General features: G+C 39.9%; 1 protein-coding gene across 5 annotated transcripts in view; it reads left to right on the forward strand.

Moving 5' to 3' along the window:
* PRKAG2 (protein kinase AMP-activated non-catalytic subunit gamma 2) overlaps nucleotides 1-24462 on the forward strand; it is a 431449-nt gene that overhangs the window by 274796 nt on the left and 132191 nt on the right. For all 5 annotated transcript variants that reach the window (XM_089673113.1, XM_089673115.1, XM_089673114.1 and 2 more), the window contains one exon: nucleotides 18491-18711. In XM_089673113.1, coding sequence (XP_089529239.1) covers nucleotides 18491-18711 — 221 coding nt within the window. The remainder of the gene's footprint in view (nucleotides 1-18490; nucleotides 18712-24462) is intronic.

Raw genomic sequence — 24462 nt, forward strand, 5'->3', positions numbered from 1 at the left:
AGATTTGGTATTAAAGGCTACAGTCTGTCCATGTCCAAGATGTCTGTTTTCATGGTGGCTGTGTTGCATTTGTATTGGATTTATTTTACAAATTTGCAAAACTTTTGAGTGTTTTTTCTTTTATTTATTTAGGGAAGGAGAATAAATGAAACCTATCAAGTTTTATTTCTCAGTTTGTGTTTCATTGGGGAAATTTCCCTTTACGTTTGTCCCAAAGACACAATAGGGAGTGAGGAAATCCACTCTTAGACAGTTGTGACCAAAATAGTTGTCCTCACTAGATTATTTCCCCTCACCTCTTGTACAACTGACAGCTATAAAAATGTGGATATCCCATCACTATCTGTTCCAGTGACAATAATCACCAAAAAAGAATAAAGAGAGTAAAACTCCCCAGTGAAAACACAGACCGCACTAAAAACCTGACAGGGGGTTTCACTGTCAACTAAAGTAAAAATTTAGGTTATAGGAAGAAGATAGTAAATATATATATATATTTTGTCAAAAATATAGGGACGTCTGCCTTTACACGCACATGGACTTTAATGGCATCCCAGTTTTAGTCCGTAGGTTCAATACTGAGTTGGCCCACCCTTTGCAGCTATAACAGCTTCAACTCTTCTGGGAAGGCTGTCCACAAGGTTTAGGAGTGTGTCTATAGGAGTGTTTGACCATTTTTCCAGAAGCACATTTGTGATGTCAGGCACTGATGTCAGACAAGAAAGCTTGGCTCATAGTCTTCATTCTAATTCATCCCTAAGGTGTTCAGTTGAGTTGATGTTAGGACTCTGTGCAAGCCATTCAAGTTCCTCCATCCCAAACTCGCTCATCCATGGGTTTGGACTTTGCTTTGTGCACTGGTGCGCAGTCATTTTGGAACAGAAAGGGGCACTCCCCAAACTCTTCCCACAAAGTTGGGAGCATGAAATTGTCCAAAATATCTTGGTATGCTGACACCTTAAGGGTTCCCTTCACTGGATCTAAGGGGCCAAGCCCAACCACTGAAAAACAACCCCACACCATAATCCCCCCTCCACCAAACATTACAGTTGGCACAATGCAGTTAGACAAGTATCGTTCTCCTGGCAACCACCAAACCCAGAAATGTCCATCGGATTGCCAGACAGAGAAGCATGATTCGTCACTCCAGAGAGCACATCTCCACTGCTCTAGAGTCCAGTGGCAGCGCGCTTTACACCACTGCATCCAATGCTTTACATCGCACTTGGTGATGTAAGGCTTGGATGCAGTTGCTTGGCCATGGAAACCCATTCCATGAAGCTCTCTACGCACTGTTGTTGTGCTAATCTGAAGGCCACACGAAGTTTGGAGGTATTTAGCTATTGACTCTGCAGACAGTTGGTGACTTCTGTACACTGTGCGCTTCAGCATCCGCTGACCCCACTCTGTCATTTTACAACTACTACTTGTTGGCTGAGTTGCTGTTGTTCCCAGTTTCTACCACTTTGTTATAATACCACTAACAGTTGACCGTGGAATATTTAGTAGCAAGGAAATTTCATGGATGGACTTATTGCACAGATGGCAACCTATCATGGTACCATGCTTGAATTCACTGAGCTACTGAGAATAATGCAGGCCATAGATGGTTCGTTTATCCGCCGAACTTTCAGCCAAAAAACAAAACATTGGTCATTCTGTTGCCACCAATGATTACGAAAATCGACCATTTTTCGTAAATTTTCCAGCATGACCGATAAAAGAAATGAGGAGGAACCGCGAAAATCGGCGATGACATTGCCCCATTAACGGTGCGAATATCGGCCGATTATTCTTTCGGACAAAAATATGGCCAGTAAATGAACCATCTATGGCCTGCATTACCCATTCTTTCACAAATGTTTGTAGAAGTTTGCATGCCTAGGTGCTTGATTTCATACACCTGTGGCCATGGAGGTGATTGAACACCTGAATCCAATGATTTAAAGGGGTGTCCCAATACTTTTGGCAATATAGTGTGTATGTATATATATATTAACAAAACTATAACAAGAACTCTGGGATCAGCAAAAAATCACCCATTAGTACACCCCCTACATAAAACAGTTAATACAATTTTGAAAATCCTTAACGTTGTGGAGAATAGTCCAATTGAATTTTCATGACCTCATCTCTGTGATTCAAGCGATAACAGCATCTGCTCTGCCAAGGAAGAGGTGTAACAGTAGAGATTACATCATATCCTCTCCTCTTTCTCTGTAGTAAAAGGAAAGTACAGTTCCCATCAACCACAGGGAACTGTATTAAATGCGGGCGGGTACACTAAGCCTGTACATGTTGAATATGTCTGAGAATCTCAGTCTGCCCACCACTGCAAGTGGGGCTGAATTACATCACTGCTTCCTGGAGAAAGAACTGCAGAAGGGATGTGCCAAGACCAGTGATTGGGGGAATAGGAGGCATAGCAGCCACCGCTCTTACAAACAGGAAACCAAAGAGAATTAACAGTTTGAGTTAAAAATGAATAGGCTATTTCAGAGCAACTACTGAGTGAACCAGAAGATGGATGGCATATTTAGTGAAGGCAGGAAATTAGCAACAAGGACAAGTAAAGACATTTTTTTTGCCTTTTTGTACAACTAAAACCAAAGTTTTTTTTTTTTTTGGGATAGAGTAGGGAAGGGTTTTAACTCAATTTTTTCATCTGTTTCCCATTGGGGAGAACCTCCATATACGTCAATACACTATTGAACAGGGTGTTCTTTACATTCGCTTTGTAGCCCAGTTAAAAAACAGTGGTATTGCCTTTCTGTGGTCATACCATTGCTTTAAAAAAATAAAAGAAGGCAAATGTTGAGCAATAGATTGGTGCCCATCAGAGAGTGGATGGTGGTATCCACTCTCCATTAAAAGAAAATTAGAGTCCTATGATTAAGATATACAGTGTTAGTGCTTACAGAGTATAAGCAGTGAAGTGTGGATCAATAGTCAGATAGCTCAACTGGTTTTAAAAGTGGCGCCTTCAATAAAGAAAAGGGGCAAATACCACAATACTGTATGCTTGACGTTATCTTATTTACCCAGAAATGTATCTTCTATGTCACTCTCTGCCATAGTTTCACTTTATTACTGGGGCCTGACTACCTTTGACTTCAGGACTAAGCCATACAAAATACCATTTCAGTTAAGGCACTCCCACTGGACATGCTTATGGCAGTCAGTGAAGACTAAAGCCCAACTCCATGAAACATCCATTTTCTGTTTCCTGGAGTTGAACTTTAACCATCATGCCAGGTCCAAGTAACAAAGAGAAACTAAATCACAGAAGTGCACAGAATTGGTTTTTCCAACTAGTAAATGTGGTATTGAGCATCTTTTGATGTCTGCTGTTGGGAAGTCTGTTTAAAGTTCAAAATTAAATAAAGGCTCTTTCACACGGGCGTTCCGTATGTCCGTTTTTCATCTATCCATTTATGGATGAAAAACGGACAGCCGTGTATTTCTATGAACTAGCGGATGTAAACGGATGATCATCTGTTTACAACCGTTAATGTCCGCATCCGTTGACATCCGTTTTTTGAATGGAAGAACACCCTATTTTTCTTCTGTAAAAGAAAAAACATAGCAGACGAAAAACGGATGTAAACAGATGAAAAACAGATGTCTCCGGCAGACCCACCCATTCACCCATTCACCTATTCAGTGGTGCTTTTACTCCGGGTTGAATGACTCCCAACATATGTGTTAAGGCTCTGCCTCATGAGCGGTATAGACATTGGTGACATGTCATTACATATATTGGTATGAATATTGAGTATTTTGATGCATTTCAGCAGTTGTACAATGCCAAATGGCACCACACGTACATTCCATAGTGTATGCAGCATGCATATATTCTGCAATTGGTAAATTAACTCTGTAATACTCAAATGTTGAAGATGCCTTCCCTCTACCAAAGATCAGATAACATCCTGCCCAGAAAATCAGAATTTCAATGGAGGCTGTGGGGAACTATCACTGGTTTATAAGAAGAACATGTTGGTAATCAAGTTTATTGAACAAAACTGCATTGAATTGTGCAGAACATATCTGCAAGATGTTTTCTATTAGATTCTTTAGGAGGACAAACACAGGGCAGTCTTGCAGTATACATTAAGTCATTAGATAATCTAGATAAGTGTTATTCCATATTCAAAATGGGTGAACAAGTAGGTATATAGACAGAGCATAGCAGGGAATAGTTGTATATTCATCCAGTCTCCCCACAAAGATTCAAGTTTACACACACACACACATTTTGTATGTGTATATATGTATATATATATATATATATATATATATAAAAATATAAAAAAGGGTGTGTGAATAATTATCCACACTTTATTTCTATAATTTATTAGAACAACAGTACAGTTATATCATAGTCCCTTTTCAATGCACTTTGTTTAGGTGTTTCCCAAACTTGTATATACACTAAAAAAAATGTTTTTGGTTTGTCATGTGTGCAGTGCTTCTTGCACTTGTACTTTGCACTGGTCTGTGACAAATCAACGTCTTAAGGCATCTTTAAGTGGACCAAACAGATGGTGATCTGAGGGAGAGATATTATTATTATTATACGGGATTTATATAGCGCCAACAGTTTGCTCAGTGCTTTACAATATAGCGGAAGGCAATACAGCAACAATACAGTTCAATACAAGAGGGATTTGAGGGCCCTGCTCCTTGGAGCTTACAATCTAGGAGGGAGGGGCTAGTGGTTCCAAAGGTAGTAACTGTGGGGGATGGACTGGTTGGAAGAGTAAAAGATTCCAGTATTAGCTGAGGGCAGGATAGGCTTCCCTGAAGAGGTTTTCAGAGATCGCCTAAAAGTGAGCAGAGAAGGCTGATAAATTGGGGTAGAGAGTTCCAGAAGATGGGGGAAGCTCTGGAGAAGTCCTGGAGATGAGCATGGGAGGAGGAGACAAGGGAGCTAGAGAGTAGGAGGTCTTGCGAGGAGCGGAGAGTACGGTTCGGGTGATATTTAGAGACAAGATCGGTGATGTAATTTGGAGCAGAGTTATAAATGAAAATCTACTCATAAAACTTAAAAATTACTAATCAAAAAAATATATATAACACATACAATACACCTCGTGAGATAAATATACATATAATAATCAAGTGGTCATAGTGATCAGAAAATATATATTAAACTAATATCATAAAAAGCATAGTGTATAAATATTGTGTATTAACAATCTTTGTGACAATTTCTAGCACATGAAAACAATAAATAATTATGATAATTAAACTGTGATCAATCATGCAAATAAAGTGCAAAAAATGTCACACTAAAGCACAAACGAAAAATAAAAAATGTGTAGACAAATGTCCAATGGGTGGGTGACACCACTACTGCAATTGCAAGCACACGTGATCATAAAGTGACTCCAGGTGCAGAAACTCCAACACACGGCTAGATTAGCCTCTCACCTCCAGGCTTTGACCCGTGAAGGTCAAAGCGTATAGTGGGATCAAACCCTCAAATCCTCTCAGCATCTACTGATATCCACTGATCCACTTTCCCCATCCATAGATATCCTTCTCTAGGGGTGGATGATCAAGCAGTGGCTCCTCTGACACAACCTTTTATTTCATTTCAGCTAGCCTTTTCAAACTTCTGGAGAGCCAAGTTGATTTGGGTGGTCTTCAGAAGTATAACTGGAAAACAAATACTTCAGTGTGATGTATCCCTTGTTCTGCTGTGCTGCGGTTAAGTTGAAATCTTCCTCCTCTGATGTCACTCTTCCATCCCCATCATCATAATCTTCCAGTAGGGCAGTAGTGTCCCTAATTTTTTATTTTTTTTTCCCTTTTAATAAGTAAATTTAGACTTTAAAAAATGGCCATAATCAGTGACCTGATCCTCTAGGCTCCAAGGTTAGGAACGGTCTCATCTTGGAGATGTTGCAGAGGTGAAGTCTACAAGATTTGGGCAGTGATTGGATTTGGGGCTGAAAGGACAGATGGGAGTCTAGGATTACACCTAGTACCCTGGCATGAGGGGAGGGACTGATGATTGTGTTATTGATCTGAATGGAGAAGTCAGGGGAGGGGGCACGGGCTGGGGGGAATACTAAGAGCTCAGTTTTGGAAAGATTGGGTTTGAGGAAGTGGAGTGACATCCATGCCGATATGTCACTTAGTAGGTTAGTGATGCGAGAGGAGACTGAAGGGGTGAGGTGAGGGGTAGAAAGATAGATTAGATAGATATCTGGACCATATGCAGAATGCTCCAATACCTTTGACAGTGGGTCTTTGTATTTGCTTCAAATTGCAGGCTTCATCTTGCCGCACAGCATCTCACTGTAACATGCACAGTTTACTGTTGAGACCTTCTCCAAATAATGTTTCAGCATTTTCACTGTTGTGAGTCCCAAAAAACTGTGATCAGTTTCCTTGCATTAAAGGAAAGAAGTTTAATAAGAGTACTGAGTGCAGCCTCCACCCAAGGGTCATTTCAATACCTCTGAACAGTAAGACAAGGTACTGTATTTCTGCATATCCTACGATATCACCAGCATTTCATGAGATAAAATGGGGAGAAGACAAACACATTACATTTGTAGAAGACACTGGTCTACTAACCTGCCACTAGTTTCTCTTTCACTCATTATACCTTGGCTGTGTTTCATTCAATAAATAATACTATCTTTATTATTGTCACAAACGCTTACTTTATGCTTCATTCCATACATTGCTGTTACTGCCAACTAGTTCTTAAAACTTGTGAATGGAGCCTCAATCATCTCATTCTCCTAAAACTAATCATCTTGCTTCATTGTTGTTAGAATACAATTATTTCTTTATCTGAATACTTCTCTGAATACTGTATCCAATGCATATTGATGTACTTAAATACCGTATCTACAAATTCCAATATTATAGAGTTTATTTTTAAAGCTCCATTTACACTAGGCTTAAAAAAAACACCAGTTCCCTTGGCTGGAAAAAAACGTTCTTGGAGAGTGTTTAGCGTTCTTTCTGCCAGAAAACCCCAATCAAAAACGCAAACCAAATTTTTTTTTTTTGCCTCTAAACAATGAACTTAATTAAAATATGCCTCTAAACATCCTAATGTGCACGGGCACATAGGATAACATTGAGCTGCTTCTATAGGAAAAACACAAAATTCCTGTAGAAGCAGAGATTTTTAAGCCAGTGTGCATGGACTCTTAATAAGTTTTTTTATAATAGGAAGTCCAACCATTTCTAACGAATCACAGCTCCGGGTTTAAATACTTCTGGTTTATTATCATTCAGTGTCCTTGTGCTACCTCGCTCCTGCCTTTATTCACAAAGCATGTTCAAACCATAGGAATGTATGATTACAGCAGTGCTCACATTTCCAGGCTTTCATGTGCCTTAAAGAGGATGTCCAAACAATATGGGGATTGAGACTAATCCTCTAACAGCTTCTTGTACAAACCTTTCCGCTGTTTTATACGGGACATACATTTATTAGGCCAGGCTTTCTCAACCAGGGTTCTTTGGGAAGCGGTTGATTGATTTCCTTTCTGCAATGACCACTATGTAATAACACAATATTAGGGGACAATTTTCCACTGACATGTGATGTAAGGGAACACTTCTACATTGATTGCCAAAGTAAAGGGGATTTTCAACTCACAGCCAATGTAAGGAGGCACTACACTAGCCACAAATGTAAGGGGTTACAACACTGACCACCATTGTAAGGGGTCACCGCATTGGCAAGCAACGGAATGGGGCATTTCTTCAATGTCAGGGATCTGTATACTGATCAACGTTGTAAGGGGGCATGTCTTCACTCACAACCAGTGTAAGGGGGCACTTATCCTCTGACCAACAGTGTAAGGCAAACTACACTTTCACAGTCTGTATTTAAATTTTGCCCATTGTTATCATTTCTTTATTACGATTAATATTGTTTGGAGCAAAAGGGTGTAGTAAAGTGACTCTGCTTGTCAAATGCACTAGATATGTCACATTCTTTATAATTGTATTTAAAACTTTGTACAACTAGTACTGATCACACTAATGTATTAAAAGCAGTAGATAAAATAATTCTCAGCAGGGGTTCCCTGAAATCTGAATGTTCTTACAAGGGTTCCTCCAGGGTAAAAAGGTGTAAAAAGGCTATATTAGACTAATGTATTGAAGCATTGACCAGCAGGTGAAACTTGCTAAAATTGTAAGTTAAGTTATGCCCTTTTTATAGATTCCAAAATTACAAAAAAAACTATTTTAAATAAAAAGATTTAAATTCCATTAGCAATAAGGAAAGTGCATTTGAAAATTAAAAAAATGGAACACTTTCATCATTCGAACTTACAAAGAATATGATAAAAGATGTAAAAAAGGAAATGAGGAGAATTTCAAATTTCAAAACAAAAGTCTGGCTGCAAAAGACAAACCTCGGTAGCTGTCAAAATTCTGGCTTTATTCGTCAAGACAAAAAATAGAAGGAATATTTGTCTGGTCTATATAGACAACACCATTATTATTCATATTTATCAGATCTATATAAATTATGATTTTTTCATTGCCTTGATCATGGAAAAATTTCCAACTTTTTTCTATATTTGATTAAACCCATATTGATTAGAAGCTACCCTTTCTGGATCTGAAGTTGAGAAACTTCTTTGCCAAAAATGATCTGCTTGCACATGCCAATTTCTAAATTGGTGTGTTTTATATATTCATAAAATAATTTTATAGCTGTTTTTAAGTCCTTCTGACACTAGTTCCTGCTTACAATTCCAGTGTTAAGTAACGCAAACAGATTACAGTTATACATTAGCTCCAGGATGTTAGATGGAATCCTGGCAAATTATAGCAACAGAACTAGCATAAACAAGCAGTCACATCTATAATTAATCTCCACCGAGATAATTTTCTTGGTGTTCTGTAGCTATGATACAAAATTTGCTTTATGAAGTCAAATGTGTAGAGAAAGTGTTAAATGTAAGCATGTTATTTCAGTATCTAAGTTCACTAGGAGGATGGTACTAAGTGCTCAAGTTCTGTACATATTGCATACCCCAGCAGTACACAAAATCATTCATTCATGGGTGATCAGACTCTGTAAAAGACCTTTGACTTTTTCATGAAATATATCAACTGTCTGGTCAACATTATGGAGTTTTCTATAGCCTGACTACGGAGGCAGCAGGTAGAAACAAAGGTGTTTTGAGGAAATCTCCAAACCACTCAAACAAGATTTTGTTAAATGTTTACATCCTGACAATATGCATTGTATCATATTTGCTCATATTTGCCACAACTGTATATATCATACATAGGACTGTTATGGTGCAATGGGTGCCAACACATGATGTGCAATTCACCTGAAAAGAAGAAACAATGCATTAACACCAGTACGAGTATACAATGGCCATCAACCAGGATTCTTTTTTATTCTTTTTTTTTCCAATTCTTTATCAAAACCAATAACCAAAGTACAGAGGCCATATGCAACAGTGGTAAACCTGAAAGTAGCAAAGGACTTCTGAGTATAATGGAATGAGCAAAGTGACAGTTTTACAATAGAATTCCATCATAGCCAATTACCTGGTCTAGCAGGGTTGTACAGATCTAAGGAGAGACCGAGTCCAGTACCACATGCAGCATGTTACTTGAAGTTGCCTCGCCTTAGAGAAAAAAGGGGGGAAAAGGGAGGGGAGAAAAAGGTAGGGAGGTTGGAGAGATAAATCCCCCTGAAAGCAGAGAGGTGTTGGAGGGAAGGAGAGTGGGAGGAATGAGGTTAGCACTGGGGCTGCTATGGAGGTAAATTACACACAGAAGGTGGAAGGCCCAAGTGTTAGTACTGTGTGTGTGTGTGTGTGTGTGTGTGTGTGTGGGGGGGGGGTTCTCCTGCCTCCAAGTTACGAATAACCGTGTAGTACTCTGTAAGTACTATTAAGTTTGGGTTCAGCCTAGTAAGATAAATAAGCAGAGGAGTAAACAAATTCAAGCCAATAGACAATAGAACCATTTTTTTCAGAAATTTCTCATGCATGCCTCTTCTTTTTGCAATTAGATCTTCCATTAATTTTCAGAAAATTGTGATACAACTTTTTGCTGCACTCACCAGGAGTGGGACAATAGAGCATCTATACGTCTCACTTGGAATCTCATGATGGTGTAACAGAGACAAGGTGTCAAAGGATCTCCTGATCTGTAAATCTGTGGATTGTGCAGCAAATCTCTGACCAAAAATTTATGTTTCAATATTTTTATTAAATTTTTCAGAGAAAAACAAGGAAGTGCGATATGGTTCATTCATACAGTATTACATTAAATGATATATAGTTCAACATTTTTGTTGTTATTCCACCCAATGGTAGGTGGAGGTATAGATCTTGTTTAGCAATATCATCATATAGGTATGATGAACCTTGGTGGGGAGTTGGGTTGTTAGGGAGGTTTTGGTGGGGGGGTGGGGGAGGAAAGGATTGGGGGAGGAGGAATATAACTGGGTAATTGAGGAAATACCAGTCTTGGTTTGGGCGGTAATTCAACTAATAAAGTTTCATCAGGATTGTACAGAGCATTTTGGGTGGTTTAGCCATCGAGTCCATTGGTTATTAAATTTGTGATAGGAAGAAGTATTAATTGCGGATATTTTTTCCATTTCACATTGGGTGTTAAGGTCTGTAATTAATGAAGTGATTGAGGGGGTATTATTTGTGTTCCATAATCTAGTAATGTTAATTTTGGCGGCAAAGAGTAGGTAATAATTGTTCAGTGAGAAATTCTTAGGTATATAAAGTTTTCAGTAGTAGGGAGATTATAATTGGTTTGGAGAATTTGGAAGGGGCATATAGATTGATTGATATAGAGGTCTGTTATATTGGTTATCCCTTGTTTTGTCCATTGCGATAAGTCTAGCGAGGGAATGAGAAGGTGTAGTATATTGGTTGGAGTAGGTATATGTTTAATGTCTTTAAATTTAGTGGAAAGGAGGTCCCACCAAGCTTGTAGGGAGGCTTGAATGCAGGGGTGTTTTAGTTGGGGTTCTATTCATTTGGTCGGTGGAGTCAGGATTATATTTTGGGGCTTAAGTGGTTGAAAAGGGAGGGTTTCCATTATGGACCAAATTTTTTCTTCTGATGGGTTCCACCAGAAATATAATTGGTCTAAAAGAGTGGCTGTGTAATATGACTTGAGGTGTTGGAGTCCTGCTCCTTCTTTAGCTGTAGGGCGTATTAAGAGGTTGGTGGTACATCTTGTTTTTTTCGAGTTCCATAGGAACGTTGTGAGGATTGTTTGTAGGCTAGAAAAGAATGAATTAGGGATTGGTATGGGGAGTGTGCGGAATATGTATAAGATTTTGGGTAAGATGTACATTTTCAGAGTTGCCACTCGGCCAAGTTTGGAGAGTTCTGAAGTGCGTAAAATGTTTAGTTCTCGGAGGATAGTTTCAAGCAAAATTTTATGATTTGCTGTGTATAGTTGGTCTGTAGTCAGTGTGAGTCTGATTCCTAAGTAAGGAATGTTGTTCGTTTCCCATAAAAAAGGGAATTGTTTGGCTAGTTGGGTTTGGAGTTGGGATGAGATGTGAAGGTTAAGTATGGAAGATTTGGGTTCGTTAAGTTTGTAATATGAGACTGTTGAGTAAGTATATAGGTGTGTGCGAATCCTTTTGAGGGATTTTTTTGGGATGGTCACCATTAATATAATATCGTCCGTAAATAGGCTAATTTTGTGTTCCATGTTGAGGTGTGTGATTCCTGTAAATGAACGGTCCGCTCTGAGTTTGGATGCTAGGGGTTCAATAAGGAGTGTAAAAATTATCGGGGAGAGTGGGCAGCCTTGTCTTGTACCATTTGAGATGTCAAAGGGGTCAGATAATGTGCCATCTGTCAGTACTCTAGCAGATGGCTGTGAATATAATGACAAGATGGCGTTCAGCATCCAACCTGTGATGCCGAATTTTTGAAGAGTGAGTTGCGTGAATTGCCAATGTATCCGGTCGAATGCTTTCTCTACGTCTAGAGATAGGAATAAGGAGGGGCTCTTGGTACTTTCTAGGTTGTGTAGGAGGGAGATAATTCTTCTGGTAGCATCGGTTGCTTGGCGACCTGGTATGAAACCTACTTGGTCTGGGTGAATAAGGGTGGGGTGGTAAGGGAGAATTCTTCGGAATATGATTTTCACGTACAGTTTTATGTCGGTATTGAGTAACGAAATTGACCTGTAGTTTTGGACAAGTTGGGGGTCTTTGCCAGGTTTTAGTATAGTTGTTATGATGGATTGAAACATGTCTTTGGGGAATGAGCCTGTGGTGGCGGCATGATTGAAGAGTTTGGTCAGGTGTGGTGATAAGTCTGTGGAAAGGTGTTTATAGTATTCGTTAGTGTATCCGTCGTTTCCTGGTGATTTGTTAATTGGGAGTGTTTTAATGGTCGTTTCTATTTCTTTGGGTGATATTGGGGTAGAAATGGTGTCAAGTTGGTCTGAGGATAGTTGAGGGAGATTGGTCATTTGGAGAAATTGTTGTATGGAGGTGGTTGTTGGTTGAATGGTGTCAGGGTCGTTTTTAAGGTTATATAGGTTTTGGTAATATTCTGTGAAGGCGTTATGGGTTTGTGTTTAGGGTATTCGTAGATAGGTGTTTAATTGAGGCTATTTTGGATTTCAGCCGTTTTTGTTTTACCAATTTGGCTAACAACGAGCTGGCTTTGTTACCTAGTGAGTAGAATTTCGCTTTAATTTTTTGGAGATTTAGATCATATTTGTAGAGTAGAAGGGATCTTAATTTATTTCTATCTGCTGTCAGGGATGAAGAGATTGTTGGGTCTTGTGATTTTTTGTTTTTTTCCTCATTTGTTTTGATTGAGGTTAAGAGATTATCTATTTGTTGGGTTCTGTTTTTGTTGATGCGAGCGTTTAGTTGTATCAGAATACCTCTCATGTATGCCTTATAGGTTGACCACAAAGTGGTTATGGATATATCAGGGTTATCATTAAATTCAAAAAATGTCCTGTGTCCATCAATTATTTGTTGCTTGTAGTCTTGGTTTTTCAGCAAGATCGAGTTCAATCGCCATAATCGGGGTATCGTCGAATGTTGTTTGCTGTCAAGGGAAATAGTGATCGGAGCATGCTGACCAAAAATTTAGAAGCTTACTGCACATCCAAAAAAACATGAAGCATATCTCCTGCATGTCCGCATCTCCAGCATGTCCCCTATGCACTGCGGAAATATCTTGTGAATCCTACTGGGGGTATAATACCATCAAAGGAGAAATGAGTAGGTGATACATCAGAGTTATGGCTGGTAAAATTATGTAAAACTGCAAGAAAAAGAAGAGGCCTTAGGTAGGGAGGTTTGGAAATGGGAAAGTTGAAGTTTGCTCCAGAAGGTAAGATTGGAAAATATGGGATCCAGAAACAGATGTGTCCGGGAGGGCCAATGACCTGTTCTTATAAAATGTCTCGCCTGAAACGCCCCTTATTGTTTTAGAGTCAGGAAATCTGTTTGCGTTAAATACTTTAGAACATATGTGCCAGATCTCTCCTATTGTAGGGTGAGATTTGAGGCTTGGGGGACCTCTTGTCAGAAACCAGGGAAGAGTCGAGAGGGGGATTGCTAAGGCAGTTTGCTTTGTGGAGACCCAATATTAAAGGGATGTATGACATCACCAGCCTAGTATCCTGCTCAAGTGACAGGCAGCTTGATAAAAGGCCAATCAGGATTCATAACATACAGCTAAAGGCTCAGGAATGACAGTCTAAACAAGTATCAAATCCAGTTACTTTGTGGAGCACGTCTCACACAGTAAAAAAAAAACAAAAGAACTTCCTTTATCTTCCTTAACTGAGCTAGATCCTCCTTCATTTATGCCTCTCACACTCCCCCACTCAGGAACTGCAGCTCACAGTGGGAGGTTTCAGCAGCAGTTCTACGTCAAAGCTACTTTCAACTAATACACAAATATATGATCCAGAGTTAAAGTGGAACTAGACCCAAGAACAAACATGTAATACATGGCAGCATACAGTATCAGTCAAATTCAATTCAGTAAAATCTCATCAACTTCAATTGAGCAGTATACATGACACTTTAGAGGCTGTGCTTGATTTCTTTTTGTGTTGTGCTGTGTTTCTTTGGTCACAGCTTGCCTTATTATAGTACATTGAACAGCAGGCAGAACAGATCAGTCACAGCCTTTTCTCATCAAATGCTACATTTTTCATTTGTGTGCATGAAGCTGCTTGGCAAAAGCACCTGTCTGCATGAACTCTTATTTTGTTACTGACTTTTCTGGATCTCAGCAGACCTTCTGTGCTAACTATCATTCCACGGTCCAAAAAGATTGCCCCAGTGGCCAGCGAAGGCTTTCTCATTGGACATTGGGGGTAACAATTGGTGGAGCTTAGCCATGTCTCAGTAGCAATGAAACTAAATCAGGGAGGCGCACAGGAGCCTTTTTTTCTGGATATTAGTGTTCATCTGTTCTTAAGCAAAATTGTTTACTTTAGTGTAAAAGAGAGTACAGATTCACTTTAAAGCGGAGTTCCAGATGTTTTTGTGTTTATTAAAAGTTAGCAGCTGCAAGAACTGTAGCTGCTGACTTTTAATAAACGCACACTTACCTGTCCCAGAGTGCAACAATTTTCTCACGCGCGCTGTCCCTTCTCCCCTTCTCTCCTCCACAGTGCCAGCATCTCAGCTTTGGGCACCAGCTTGCGGCTTCACAGTCGGGTACCCACTGCTCATGTGCGATTGGTCAGGCAGTCTTCTGGAACCTGTGAAAGTTCCCAGGAGACTGCGGGAGGGAGGAGGGGGCCGAACTTCCGGCTCAATTTGCCACAGCGAACTGAGCCGGAGGTGGGAGTGGGTACCTGTCAAAAACAGGTATCCGTTCCCCCCCCAAAAGGTGCCAAATATGGCAGTGCAGGGAGGGAGGGGGAAAATAAGTTGAGCTTCCGCTTTTGAGTGGAACTCCGCTTTATATGCTCATGCCTGCTGCTAGTGCTCCTGCTTCAGTATAAGTGCCTGTATTTTTGTACAAATAAAATAAATTAAACTACAAATAAATAAGTGGTAGTTTACAGTATAGCATCACCAAGAATGCAGCAGCAGTTGACTGCATTTGAAAGGAGATCTGTATGGTTGAAAGTGTTTATTTTAGATTTTTATATTTTGACCAGAATTAATTAGTGGTACACCACACATGCTGGCAACTCTGGGGGGCCGGCGGAGGAGGGGGAGTAGTGCACAAATACCGTGCGGTTTTGGGGCTGTCATTATTTTAGTGGCTTTTTGCAGTGACCCCGGCATTTACAAGTTACAAATAGAGGAATCTGAGTCCTCCAGCTAATTATCTTCCTCAGCATCTAGGAAAACATTCCTTCTACAACAATGGAGAGTCTGTAGCAGTGTTCAGTGGAAAAATAAATGAGAAATGCCTTCTGTAATTTAATGAAAGGTCAGTTACAATTATGACGTTCCTCTCCACTCAAAATAATGGAAAATAGCCCAAAAAAACTCTTGACATCCTGGCCTTCTTTGCTCAGTAAATAGAATTGGTACTTTCCTTGTATATGTGATAGCAAATTTGTAGTCACAATCAGGCTTCCTATATGCTGACATACTAAAACAAAAACTAGATGATGAAATACACACTTGAAAAACATAAGTGTGAACTGTTTTGCTTTGCCAAATACTGTATTTGTAATTCTGCTTAGTTGATCTTGAAATAAACACATTCTGCCACAATATACTGTATGTAACAGCCTAAGCATATGGTTGGTGAAATCAAAAAAGACTAAACTCTAGTCCTAAATGTGTCCAGGTCAGTGATGCACTAGGTATTGAAGCCAGGATCGTGTTGATTGTCCGTATTATATTATACAGGATTTATATGGCGCCAACAGTTTGCTCAGTGCTTTACAATATAACGGGAGACAATACAGCAACAATTCAGTTCAATACAAGAGGGATAGGAGGGCTCTGCTCCTTGGAGCTCACAATGTCCTGGAGCTTACTCTTTTAAAAACAAGGTAGCAATGGCAGCTTCCATGTTTTTATACTCATAGGTTTACTCAAATATTATAATAAAAATAATGACAATTTTCTTATGCAGTTAAAATGCATTGACATAATAAAGTGAATTGTTTTCGATGGGACCCATTCTCAGGCAAGTGGTATTTGGCAAGGCATTGTGGAAAAGTCCTGTTGGCTGCATTTTTTTGCACATCGCCCTGGTCCAGGTTTACAATATAGCAGTACATTATTGCACACATGTTAGTGTCAAGTGTTAATAAACCTCAAAAAGAAAACTGAAGTAAAACCTTTTCTATTATCTGTATGCCCTTTGTTTCTTTATTCAGTTTTTTTATAGATTAATTACCTAATCTGGCCAGGTGGCAACAATCCGCAGGCTCATAGAACCTCTACACTGTTGTCACCACAGCGTGTATGGTCCCCTTTTTCTACTAAGCGCTTCCTCTATGAACCAATTGCTGGTGGTGTGTCCTAGCCTTGAGATGTGGAAAAACTGTCTGGGTTTAAAATTAATTTAACGCGCTATGCAAAATTTAATCATTTTGAATGAGCTACCAATGCACCACAGCAAACCTTGAATAAGAGTACAACCTGCACAAAAAGTCCTTGGCCAAAGGTTTTTAAATGCTTTTAGTGGTTGAAGTTTTGCAATATAAAATATTATATATCATGAGTGCCCCTGGACAGATCTTCTTACAATTATTGACCATTTAAGAAAATTGGGTGCAGATTTTTGCAGTATATCTATGTATGCATGGCAGTAGATGTTAATACATGCATTTTCAAGTGTATTTGTTGAAAAAGAAGCACTAAGTATTCTTTCACAGAAGGGATGGATGTTTTTCCAAAATTGCAGTACAGCATATTATATGGTCAGTTTAAATACACGTGATGCTTAGCAGTGTTACTGGTTGTAGCCTGATTATTAGTTATAATAATCAGGCTACAATGTATGGTCTACCTGTGCTGAAGATTAATCCTTTTACTGTCTAATTGACCTATAGGGGGAGATTCAATAAAATTGGAGCACTCAGAATTTGGTGCAGCTGTGCATAGTCAGCTTCTAATCTCAGCCTGTTCAATTAAGATTTGGAAATAAAACCTGGAAGCTGATTTTTGTGGTTTCTATGCAGAGTTGCACCAGATTTTGCATGCTCCAGTTTTAGTAAATAATCCCCATAGTTTCCTTTTTTACCTTTTGACACCCTACTCTGCTTTGATGAGATGGGCTGCTATTCTAGCCCATAGCAGGCTTATGCTGGCCATAGACGGTTTGAAAATCGGCCGATTTTGTCGGGGGAAAAAAAAGATCGGCCGATCATTTTAACGATAACAAATCGTGAGCAGTGACCTGCAAGGGACAGAAGATATGGGGTGAACTTTTTTTACTCGGTGGTAACGTCGGCCGAATGAACGACTGATTTTTCATTTACCGTTCGAAAAATCAGCCGATGTTTGACCTGTCTATGGCCTGCATAAGTCTCATGTCTCCAAATCTGTATTCTGTATTGGTGGCCAGGAGCAGCTTCTTCACAGCAGAGCAGAATACAGTATAAACACAGAACCTAGAGACTGCTGACCACAAAGTTGGGGAATTCATCTTCATTAGAGAGAATCCATAGGGGTCTATTTGTTAAAAGAATTGCTGTACAAATGTCACAAGCATTTGCACAAATAATTCCTTTATTTTGTCTAATATGTGTATCTCCTATGATGGTCAGCTTCATTTAGTCCCCATAATGTAATATTTTCTGAAATCCCTCAGTCTGGAAAATACTGTACTGGGAGCACTAGATGAAAAGGCAATCATAGGAAATAAACAAATTAGGATAAGTATGGGAATAATTCACAATGGCTGTGTGAATGTTCTAGCGTTTTTTAAGTCCTCATGCACACGGGACGTTTTGATAACGGTGGTAATGTTAGCTGTGTAAAGTCACGTTAAAAACGTGAGTTTTTCAGCTTTTTGTAAGCGTTTTTGCATTAGCGTTTAGTGGCGTTTTGCCGCATTTGCAGTTTTTAGCTTTTTTAAACCTTTTTTTTGGTCATAAAAACGTCCCAAAATGCCGGTTTGCGGTGTTTTATTGCATTTTTCAGTGTTAGAGCGTTTTTACAGCTAAAAAACTCCTCTAGAAACCCACTAGTCCTGTGTTTTTTTTGCCAGGCAAAAAACGCCCGTGTCACAAAACGTTGATTACAGTCTATGTGTGCATGGACACATAGGATAACATGCTGGGGTGTTTACTAGCGGTAGAAAAAACATCAAAAGCCAAAAACAGCAGCTGTAAAAATGTCCAGTGTGCATGAGGACTCAATGTGTTAGAGCTGATTTTTATAGAGTAGTGGTATTGTTGCAGTTAGACCCCTGCTTTATAAATGGGCCCCTAAATGCAATTATACTTTTAATGGTACACGCGACACTCATGCAAGGAAGAGGATATTTTCATGCTTATTCACTATTGTTTAAATGATGGCTCTTTTATTTTGCAGCCTCGGGACTGTCATCCTCCCCATCCACTCCCACACAAGTGACCAAGCAGCCCAATTTTCCCCTGGAATCATACAAACATGAGCCAGAAAGGCTAGAGGCTAGACTTCGCTCATTCTCCTCACCACCGGACACAGGCCAGAGGTTTTCAGTACCGCACCTACCTGCGACTGTGATGAAGTCCTCCCTGCTGTCATTAACCCACAGTGCTACCTCAAAGACAGTGAGTATACAGCTCTTTAAATTGGTGTTTTTCCCATTTTATGTGTCATCAGCTCTTTGTATCATTGACTAATAAAATTATAATCCCTGTATAAGAAATTACTCCAGAAGAATAACAAAAAAAAAAGAAAAGAGATACAATGAGTACAGACACTGCATATACCAGCGTTTGGGCATACAGTACCACTGTACCTTTTAATGATGTGTATCCTACATTTTGCTGGCTTCTAATTGCTGTAGCAATCCAGATTTCAGTGTTCAAGACCCTTATAGCTATTAACTTTTGGTGTGGTGGGGCACATTATTAAACAGAGGAACAATAGTACACTGGTGCTGTATCTCCTGATGCCCATCTCTCCCCCCCCCCCTTTTTTTTCTGTACTAAACTTTAGCTTTAAAAGTGATCCTCCAAATAAAGTCATCTAAGTAACCTCAACACCTAAAACAGGGTTCCATACAGTCCCTGCACATACCTGCCATTTCCCTTTGTGTGGCCCAGCATTCTGTAGACATGGCTAAACTCTGTTATGAAAGATATGGCTCTGAGCTGGAGCATACCCACTTCTGTCCTACTACCCAATGTGATGCCCTTGTATTTGTGGTTGAGGCATTTCATTGGATAGTGAAAAGGCAGGATTCAGGGGTGGACTGACCATTTGGAAACTTGGGCACTGCCCAAGGGCCCGGGGTCAGTAGGGGGCCCCATGAGATGCCCCTGGTACCTTTTTCATAGGCTTTTTTGAGTTTGGGCAAGGACACAGGGGCCCCATGATCCCCTATTGCCCAGGGGCCCCATGAGTTGTCAGTCCGCCCCTGGCAGGATTATATCCAAGCTCTGAAGTCAGAGCCATGTGGAGGCCTTTGTTCATTGCATTTGGTCCATTAAGGAATGAAAATCATAGACAGATGCGCATTTTAGCATTTAACATCAATATGCTTTAAATGCCTATGGCCATTTTTTATATATTAGACCCAAAACTCAGGCCCATTGGATGGCTCTGCTATTGATGCTAGTGTATTTTAGCTAGTAATTATAAGACTTTATTGATGGGTTGTGAAAAAGTATTTCAATGCAGAACCTGTTCTAAAACACTAGATGGTGCTGTGTGCAACTCTCCCTTCCTAAACTCCCAGGAACACTATTATGTCTGACATTAAAGAGAACTATTTGTAAAGGACATTCCACCATAGGGAGAAAAAAATAGGTTGTCTGGAGTGATAGGCAAAAAGCAACAATGTCTAAAATATTGTAACAGTGCTACATTGCAACATTAGGTACAATGGTGTTTTTTTATGCTGAAAAGCAGAATAAAACCAGCCTAAATTAAAGCTGAACTCCAGGAATTACACAAAAAACATCCTTACAGTGGCCCCCCACGCTGTGCACATGCTCATTAAAGCTGAACTCCAGGAATTACACCAAAAAAATCCTTACAGTGGCCCCCCACGCTGTGCACATGCTCATTAAAGCTGAACTCCAGGAATTACACCAAAAAAATCCTTACAGTGGCCCCCCACGCTGTGCACATGCTCATTGAAGCTGATCTCCAGGAATTACACAAAAAACATCCTTACAGTGGCCCCCCACGCTGTGCACATGCTCATTGAAGCTGATCTGGAGGAATTACACAAACAACATCCTTACAGTGGCCCCCCCACGCTGTGCACATGCTCATTAAAGCTGATCTCCAGGAATTACACCAAAAAAAAATTCTTAGAGTGACCTTTTCCTCTGCAGTGCAAGGGTTACATTAAAGCTGATCTCTGACCACAAACAATATCGTGGCTTTAGCTATATTAGCTACTCCTCTACTGATGTGTGACCCACCCTGATGCATCCCCTGATAATGATGTAAGTGCTACATTTTTGCCTCTGTAATTGACAGTCATGGCAGGAGCACAGTGATAACAGCAAGTCATTCACTCTGAAGCCCCTTCATTAATAAAACATCTTGTGTTCTTGTCAAAGAATACAAGCAGTTCTGTGATTGGACAAGGGGAACACAAATGTCACAATCTCCCCTTGTCCAACCACAGAATGCCTTGTGTTCTTTGAAAAGAGGAGTAAAGTGAACTACTTGCTCTGCTTGAGTCCTGACTATCAGTTTCAGTGGCAGAAGTTCAATACTTACAACACTTACATCAGGGGGTGCATGAATCTAATAGTTTTCAAGAACAAAGCAGCCCCAAGTGGGACACATATCACTAGTTTTATTGGTACTTTATGAGTACCTGACTAATGCCCCAATATTGTTTTCAGAGTCCAGCTTTATGTTTAGGGGTGGTGGAATAAGCTGTAGTACATACATTTACCCCCTATGGGAGGCTTCCTCCTTGATAGGCAACTGGTCCACAAAAACCTTTTCTGTAAGGCACTATGGCTGATGATTACACATGTCATGAGGTACAATACAGAATAAATAGTCCTGTATTACACATGAGGACGGCGAGGGTCCATCCACAACCTTTAGTGTCAGAGAGAAGAGGGCGAGCCTAAAGGCAGCTGAAGCCAGTAATATGTTAGTATTACATCTTATTTTTCTACCTCCTAGACATAACAAGCATTTAACCCTTGGGGGGGGGGGGGGCACTGCAAGGGTGTTTTTGTGTATTTCCTGGAGTTCCTGGAGTTCAGATTTAACTGAAATGCTTAGTCTGAATCTTCAAGTAAATCTATGCTGTACCTATGCAGAGTAAAGCAGCAAAATCATCTACATACCCAGTATTATTGGGTGTTGGGGGGCATGTGATCTCTCCTTCTTCCACATGACAGCATTGATTTTCAGGGACTGACAACTCAGGCTCCCCCCACTGTCACATGGGAATGGGGAAAAGCCTCTTCCGTTTCCAGGCTTCAGTATGGGAGCCTACAGCAGCTACTTCTCTTCACTATTGGCAGCTGAAGAGAAGCCAAGAACAGGGATGTTGCTAGAGTTCAAAAAGTCCTAAAGTGTCCTAAGGCAAAGCTAGGGTGAAAGGTTTCACAATACCACAATGAGTGAGGGCTCGCATCTTTTTATGTTCTTCTCTCCATCTCTTCTGATTTCCTGCTCTTTGCTCTCACCTTTTTTTCAGCCAGTGTCCTTTCTTTAGCACATTGTGTACTTCTTGCTCCTAGGTATAGAGGCAGCATTCCTTTCTAAAGGTTTTTCCTTTATGGCTCATGCACATGGGAGCTTACAGGCAACAACATCTACAACCGCGCACAGCCATTTTTAATTATACATGACCATACAAAGCAGCTGTGTATCCGGGGAGTGGAAATATGCCTGTATATGTACAGTTGTGCTCAAAGGTTTGCATACCCTGGCAGAAATTGTGAAATTTTGGCATCGATATTGAAAATATGACTGATCATGCCAAAAAATGCTCTTTCTATTGAAGGATGATGATCATATGAAGCCATTTGTTGTCACATAGCTGTTTGGCTCCTTTTTAATTCATAATGATAACAGAAATCACCCAAATGGCCCTGATCAAAAGTTTCTATACCCTGGAATGTTTGGCCTTGGTACAGACACACAAGGTGACACACACGGGTTAAAATGCCAATTAGAGGTTTATGTCCCACATCGGTGGCTTTTTAAATTGCAATTAGTGTCAGTGTATAAATAGTCAATGAGCTTGTTAGCTCTTATGTGGAAGCACTGACTAGGCTAGATACTGAGCCATGGGGATCAGAAAAGAACTCTCAAAAGTCCTGCGTAACAAGGTAATGGAACTTTATAAAGATGGAAAAGGACATAAAAAGATGTCCAAAGCCTTGAATATGCCAGTCATCACTTCCACTAAGAAGTAGAAAATTCAGGGACCTCTTGATACCAAGCCAAGTACAGGTAGACCAAAAAGATTGCAGCCACAACTGCCAGAAGAATTGTTCGGGATAAAAAGGGAAACCCATAGGTAACAACAAGAAAAATACAGGCTGCTCTGGAAAAAGACAGTGTGGTTGTTTTTAAGGAGCACAATATGATGACACTTCAACAAAAATGAGCTGCATGGTCCAGATGCCAGAAAGAAGCCTTTACTGCATCAATGACACAAGAAAGCCCGGTTAGGCATGTTAAGGTGTTGTCAGGCATATTGTAACTGGGCTTTTTTGTGGCATTGGTGCAGTAAAAGCTTCTTTTTGGCACCTCGACCAAACAGCTAATTTTTGTTCAAGTATCACCATATTGTACTCTTAAAAACAACCACGCCATCTTTTTCCATAGCAGCCGGTATTTCTTTTAAGGTTGCCTTTGAGTTTTTCTTTGTATCCTGAACAATTCTTCTGGCAGTTATGGCTGCAAACTTTCTTGGTCTACCTGACCTTGGCTTGGTATCAAGAGATCCCTGAAATTTCCACTTCTTAATAGGTGATTTAACAGTACTGATTGGCATATTCAAGGCTTTGCACATGTTTTTATGTCCTTTTCCAGCTTTATAAAGTTCTATTACCTTGTTACGCAGGAGTTTTGACAGTTATTTTCTGATCCCCATGGCTTAGTATCTAGCCTAGTCAGTTCTTCCACATAAGAGCTAACAAACTCATTGACTATTTATACACTGACACGAATTGCAATTTAAAAAGCCACCGATGTGGGACATTAATCTCTAATTGGCATTTTAACCCGTGTGTGTCACTTTGTGTGTCTGTACCAAGGCCAAACATTCCAGGGTATGCAAGCTTTTGATCAGGGCCATTTGGGTGATTTCTGTTATCATTATGATTTAAAAAAGAGCCAAACAACTATTTGATAATAAATGGCTTTATATGATCATCATCCTTCAATAGAGCATTTTTTGGCATGATCAATCATATTTTCAATATCAATGCCAAAATTTCACAATTTCTGCCAGGGTATGCAAACTTTTGAGCACAACTGTATATTATGCTGCATGCCCAAAAGCGCCCATGTGCAAGAAAGAGTGATGGTATCAGACAAGAAGCTTCTTATAACCTTCCTACCCATCAGTGCAGCATGAACAGCACAAAGGGATGTCTATGTGTCTGTTACACAATAGATATGTTTCTCCTTTTGTAAATACTCAAATTTAGGTTTCATTCACACCATGGTGCAGGGGTGTCGTTTTTCTGCACACGTTCAACAAGGGCACAACAAAATCAATTGTTCTCGATGTGCCCTGTTCAGACCACAACACTAGTATCATGTGCAGATTTTTTTTGCGCAGGAATCTGCAACATGTATAAAACTAATTAAAGGGCGCATGAAAACTGATGTCTCTGCAAGTGAAATCCGGTACATTAGAGTTTGAATCTTTAGTGAGATACTTTCGATGGGCTATAAAGGGCTGCCAAGGCTGCAGCTTTTCTCATTACTATACTGGCCCTGACAAGAAGCACACAGAAGCTGAGCCTCTCCTATTGAAAATGTTAGCTGTCATGTTGATCCTCCTGCTTTAATGCTTTGATTCACTGACCCAGAAGTATGCAGGTAAAGACTCTTCTCAGCTGCATACTTGTTCTGCATCAGTGATTCAGAAATCATTGAAACTAATTTGTCAGCAAAGAGGCAGGTAATTAGCATTCTCAGGAGTGGTCAGAAATAGAAGCACCCTGACATCCCCATACATTCCAACTTTCTGAGATGACTGGGAGGGGCACCTTTTAGTGCACTATGTAGGCAAAGGACACACCTCTGACACTTGTAGACGATGGACAATTATTATGCAAGAAATTATTGCCCAACTGAACCATAAATCATTAAGGGACTGCTTATAAATCACATTGAGAAGCAGTATAAAGTTT

The sequence above is a fragment of the Staurois parvus genome, unplaced genomic scaffold (assembly GCF_062004578.1).
Source record: "Staurois parvus isolate SC_StPar_1 unplaced genomic scaffold, SC_StPar_1.0 ptg000136l, whole genome shotgun sequence".
NCBI classification, from domain to species: domain Eukaryota; kingdom Metazoa; phylum Chordata; class Amphibia; order Anura; family Ranidae; genus Staurois; species Staurois parvus.